Source organism: Pygocentrus nattereri, chromosome 2, assembly GCF_015220715.1.
Source record: "Pygocentrus nattereri isolate fPygNat1 chromosome 2, fPygNat1.pri, whole genome shotgun sequence".
Taxonomy (NCBI): Eukaryota; Metazoa; Chordata; class Actinopteri; order Characiformes; family Serrasalmidae; genus Pygocentrus; species Pygocentrus nattereri.
The window spans coordinates 55,647,686-55,653,820 of NC_051212.1; the positions used below are offsets into that span (position 1 = coordinate 55,647,686).

At 46.6% G+C, this 6,135-nt stretch overlaps 1 protein-coding gene across 1 annotated transcript in view; it reads right to left on the bottom strand.

Moving 5' to 3' along the window:
- insra (insulin receptor a) overlaps nt 1-6,135 on the bottom strand; it is a 99,766-nt gene that overhangs the window by 35,496 nt on the left and 58,135 nt on the right. Inside the window, exon 3 of the mRNA XM_037533124.1 lies at nt 3,000-3,333. Coding sequence (XP_037389021.1) covers nt 3,000-3,333 — 334 coding nt within the window. The remainder of the gene's footprint in view (nt 1-2,999; nt 3,334-6,135) is intronic.

A 6,135-nucleotide genomic window follows, 5' to 3' on the forward strand; every position in this document is an offset into this window, starting at 1 on the left:
GCAGACGGCCTCGTCACCCTGAGCGCCGTAATCGTGTTTATGAGCTCCGCTCTGCTGCTCTCTTTGTTTGCTGTAATCTCGCAGGAAATGAAGGACAGAACGTTCCGCACTTTCATCTAATTAGAGCAGCTGGACAGAAACGGGTCCTTCCTAACGCTGCAGTAGCTTCTTACTTCAAGCCCAGAAACGCTCAACACAGGAACACGAACATAAACGTCAAAATCTGGATAAAGCACTGAAAATCCGACTGAGGGGCGGAGCTTCCCTTGTCAACAAACTCCAAGCTGAGCATTACAAGCTTTTCCTACTCATTTTCCAACCACAGTACCACCTCCTTCATAACACCTGTTACGGTTTCACTATTTATGGCAGTGATTTTAGCTTATTGGCTGAGCACAGCTGCACACAAGTCACCCCACTGACACCAAACACACCGTTCATCTGACTTCATTACTGCAGATCGGTGCGCAGGACTGCGTGTGAGTGTGCACTTACGCCTCATCACCTCTGTGTTTTTACAGTTTACTGCAGGTTAGTTTGTTACCTGTGACTTTAGCTCGAGTCAAACGACAGAGCAAGTCAGATAAACTGAACAGATGTTTCACCTGAGCCCATGAAAAGCCAGCTGTAAATTAGAGCTCTACCTTTTATCGTGATGATCTATGCAACAATACAATTTTCAGATCATATCGTGATTATCCTCAGTGCTTAAAGATCACTGACTAACAAGGTGTTGCGCTGAAAACTGAACATTATCAGGCCTGTTTAACGCAGCGCAGTTTGTAAAACATTGAACAGAAATGAATGCAACTGTAGACGTATTAACACAGTATTTCTATACGTGGCACTACAGGTTCTGTTTTGTCTGTTGCTACTTAAATCTTAGAAAAACTGAACACTGGGATGCACATTGTGAATGATTAATTTATTTAATTCATTTATTTACCATTTATATCTCTCAGTTTTATTCAACCAAACAGAGTAAAGTCTTACATACGGACTTTGGTAGCAAACGTCGACTTTTTCTCCTCCGTTTTGTTGGCCTACAAGTCTCCACCCGCCTAAAATCTCAGTGCATCCTGGTGGGAATCTGCCATGGTGGAAAGATGGCTTTGTGCCCGACTGTGACGGAGCCAGTAACTCCTCCCTGTGTGAGCAGACCCTCTTTCACAGAGTTGGTTCATTAGCGTGGCAACTAGGGCTGAAAGACTAAACGTTTTTATATCGAAGTCGCAATTTAAGAGCGCAATCTCCTAAATCGCAAGAGCTGCTACTCTTAAAATTATCGGCTACATTATCCAAAATATTGCCCTCCGTTTTAAGTCTGTCTGCAGATGACTTAGACCAATCAGATGCAGCCAAACCTTCATGTGTTGCGACATCACAACTTACTGGCAGCTTGGCTCGAGGTTTTTAGCCTTAAGCCTGAAAAGGTGGATATTCTGAACTTCTTGGTGAAAAAACACTTATTCCTTAAAGACAATAATCCCGACTTTTCCCAAACCGTTCAGCCCTAGCGCCAGCTACACTCCGCTCACGGCACATGGTTCTGGGATACCAGTATCAGTGCGTTTAAGAGAATGAGTAAATGAGCACCGTACCGATTTCCCATAGCAGTATTACTATCGATGCGCCCCTAAAAAATACGATCAAAAACGATGAGTACAAACTTTAATTCAAGGCTTCACGCTCTGCACCAAATCCAGCTAAACAGGACTACTTATACTCTCTGTATAAGCTGGACAGTATTGATTAAGAACTGATCAAACATATAGATATACCCAGAAAAGGATGGTCAGTATTCATCACAATACTGATAAAACTGTCAGACTCCTGGTTACACAGCTCTAAATCCGACGGCACAGCACGGCGTCTCAACAAACCCTGGAAAAACGGGTGTGTCCGTCTGTCTGTTGGTCACGCAGCCAGAAACCTGACAACCAACACCCACAAACACGCAGACAGACAGGCAGACAGACAGACGGCAGCAGGGTTGGAGTGTCGTAACTGCTGTTTTCCAGCAAAAGGCAGAAGGAACCACAGCACAGCGACCGTCCAGCTGCAGTGATTTGCGTGTCTGCTGTCCGAGCTTTAACACGGCTAACCCCGGTCACTCGCGCTCTCTCATATAGCGGGGTGTGGCGAGGTCAAACATGTGGCAACTACAGGTCAGTTCAGCGGGGAAGAAACGTTAGGCTTCATAAATCATGAAACAAAACAAAACCGAAGCTTTTATGATGTTCCTTTTTGAAAATGCCATAATTAACACAAATTAGGGATGAAAATGATTGACCTCTGACCCTCAAACCACTGTTCGACCAATGATATCAGTTAAAACAAGACAAACAATAAAACATTATGCGCTCATTTGCATATAGTTCAAATCTGCTGATAAACCGCAGCCGACCAGGATGAGGCGCGGCGAGTCGGGCCGTACCACAAGAGGATGTTTATCTGGAACGGATCACTTTCTGATTTCTAATTTGAAATGATTAATAAACCCTTTATAAAGGTATTACAATACAAAGCATTGTCCTGTATCATTGAGAAGAGCCCCTCTGCAGATAGAGCCCTGCAGGAGGATAAACACCAACACAGCAGACCAGAATCACCACGGAAAACATGAAAGGATATGTGGACGCTTTAGATGCGTCTCCAGAAAACACTACGAGGAGAAGATCAGCTGATTGGTGGATCCGTAAAACCGGCACTTCAATTTCCCGTTCCACCTTAAATGGAGTTGTGGTTACACTCTGGCTCATCAGGCACCAGAGATGCTGCACCATTTAAGGTGGAACAGACTTCAGCTTCATATCACTGAAGAATTAGGGGCCACTAGACCACTTGCTCCCCCTTATTACAGGCCCAAGGACCACCAGAGGGCGCTTCGGGCCAGTGGCTGAGAAACCCTGATCTACACAGCTATCAGTGAATTAATACAGCTTGGAGGCTGTGAATATGAGGGTCTCCTCGCTGCGCGTCCCCATGTCTGTACTCACGTGGTGGAGTTGATGGTGGTGTATCCTGACGGGCACTCTGGGATGCACGCCCCATGGTGGATGACGTACTCGTGGCACTCGCCGCCCTTGCCCTGCTTGCCCTGCTTGCACTTGTTGTGCAGAGCCTGGCAGAAGGCGAAGTCCACACATCTCCAGCCTTTGAAGGTGTAGAACCCCGGGGGACACCTCTCCACACACACCCCCTGGTGGAGGAAGTTCCTGCAGGCCACGCATTTGCTGGGAGAGTTCGGCTCCAGGCAGCCGCCCAGGCACTGATCGTGGCAGCACTGGTTATCCTTGGTACAGGCGCGGTGCTTACAGGAGGACGGACACACTGCGGAGAGAGAGAGGAGAGGAAAGAACGAGGGATCAGAGACGGACGACAAAGACAAGGCCGAGGGCGATGCGCTGTACTCAACAACAACTGCAGACGAGGGCTTATCCAGCAACTTTGAGGTTAAACACTCACATGTAGACTTTCTAACGTTTACATCATGATTCTTACTTAGTAAAGTGAGTGAAAGCCCGAATTCACGTCTCCGACCAATGGCGCTACGGCCACGGCCGCCTTGACCACTGAAGGGCCCTTCATGGCACAGAACCTCCAAAATAGCCGGCATTTAACCAGCGAACCTTCTGACCACAAACACAAAAGTACACAGGTTGACCGCAGGATATTCAAGATGAATTTCATACGTCTTAGGACTTTTAATCTCACTTCAAATCAAGGCACCGCTTTAGAATAAGACTTCCATTATAAAGCTTTTACAAATGGTTTAAAAACAGCTTAATTAAATGTTCATTAGGCAGGTCATACACACCTTAAAGGTCGTTAATAAGCAGTTATAAGGCATAAATACAAAGGGAAACAGTGACTTGTAAATATGTATTAATCTATGCTCCATGTGGCAACAACATCATCCTTTCAGGCCCACAAAAATATTTTAATGTTTTATTATAACATGAGCTCGTTTCACAACTTGTTGCACTACAGTCCCCAGCATGCAATGCAACACAATGTGCTCTCCGGCTCTCCTACCCCAAGAACAATCCATGGGACAGTGGTTATATCTCAATTCTACACAATCCACATTGCTGATGGGCAGGTGCCATGATGCCTGGGGTGTTGCTAAAGATGAATGGGACTCTACGTGAGGAATGAGGGATGAAAAAACAACATATAGAGGAGTGCAGGTCAGTGTGGCTGTGTATTAGAGTCTGAGGTCCTGCCCTGAGTGACTACATGTAGTTTGGTGGCTGTGGGACCAAGAAGTAATAGAGTTTGTGTGGTGGCGAAAATGAATGGGAGTCTACGTGAGGAACGAGGGATGGGAAAAAGCAGAAGTACAGTAGCTGGTCAGTAGCTGGTCAGTAGCTGGTCTGTAGCTGGTCTGTAGCTGGGGGGGGGTTGAATCAGAATTCAATGACGGCTACAGCATCTAATCAAAAAGCTGTATGTAAGCCCAAATCACACAATCAGACGGGACAATCTGGAGACGAAACTTTGGGCAGAACAATAAGAATAAAAGAGAAGAATAAGATGAAATGAAAAACATCGTAAAGCCAAACGTCAGACGACGTCTAAACGCAGGCTATGTAGGATCATCCATCACGAGTGGATGAATCTGATCAGAGTATGATGAAAAGAGAAGGAGCGTCTGAGGACGCGAGTGAATCTACTGCCATCACATCTTCATCAGTGTGATGATGATTGCGGTCATTTGAGGCCGAAACATCGAGCCGGACCTTCTTTTAGAGTCTGTGTGACGTTAATGCATAAAGACGTACGACGTGGTGTGAAAACTCGACGCCTCTGATTTTAAATGATTATTTCAGGCTTTACAGGCGACTCGCAGCAGCAGAACACGCCCACCAGGTTTTAGCCTGTTCATATTCTCCTCACTCAACAGCGACACCTGTTTTACTGTAACACCACAAAATCTTACACAGCGCTGATTTAAAGAGACAGACACAGGAATCTGGTCTCCGAATGCCGCGACACCAGTGTACTGTGCTTAAAATGACCAAGAACATAAAATAAAGACTGTTATTTTGATTTGAGGTCGACTTTAAAGAGCCAATCTGTCTGCAGTCAGTTCTACACTGACCAGCAGAGTGGCCAGCGGTCAGGAGGACAGGACACACGAGCGGTGGATCTCCATTATGCAACTTCTAAAATGGAGTAACCGCATTCCCTCCCCTCCCTCCCTCCCTCTCTCTCTCTCTCTCTGTGTCTACCTCTCTCTCTCTCTCTCTCTCTCTCTCTCTCTCTCTCTCTCTGTCTACCTCTCTCTCTCTGTGTCTACCTCTCTCTCTCTCTCTCTCTCTCTCTCTCTCTCTCTCTCTCTCTCTCTGTCTACCTCTCTCTCTCTCTCTGTCTACCTCTCTCTCTCTCTCTGTCTACCTCTCTCTCTCTCTCTCTCTCTCTCTCTGTCTACCTCTCTCTCTCTCTCTGTCTACCTCTCTCTCTCTCTCTGTCTACCTCTCTCTCTCTCTCTCTGTGTCTACCTCTCTCTCTCTCTCTCTCTCTCTGTCTACCTCTCTCTCTCTGTGTCTACCTCTCTCTCTCTGTGTCTACCTCTCTCTCTCTGTGTCTACCTCTCTCTCTCTCTCTCTCTCTGTCTACCTCTCTCTCTCTCTCTCTGTCTACCTCTCTCTCTCTGTGTCTACCTCTCTCTCTCTCTCTCTCTCTGTGTCTACCTCTCTCTCTCTCTCTCTGTCTACCTCTCTCTCTCTGTGTCTACCTCTCTCTCTCTCTCTCTCTCTCTCTCTGTGTCTACCTCTCTCTCTCTCTCTCTGTGTCTACCTCTCTCTCTCTCTCTCTCTCTCTGTCTACCTCTCTCTCTCTCTCTCTGTGTCTACCTCTCTCTCTCTCTCTCTCTCTCTGTCTACCTCTCTCTCTCTGTGTCTACCTCTCTCTCTCTGTGTCTACCTCTCTCTCTCTCTCTCTCTCTGTCTACCTCTCTCTCTCTCTCTGTGTCTACCTCTCTCTCTCTCTCTCTGTCTACCTCTCTCTCTCTGTGTCTACCTCTCTCTCTCTCTCTCTCTCTCTCTGTGTCTACCTCTCTCTCTCTCTCTCTCTCTCTCTGTGTCTACCTCTCTCTCTCTCTCTCTCTCTCTGTGTCTACCTCTCTCT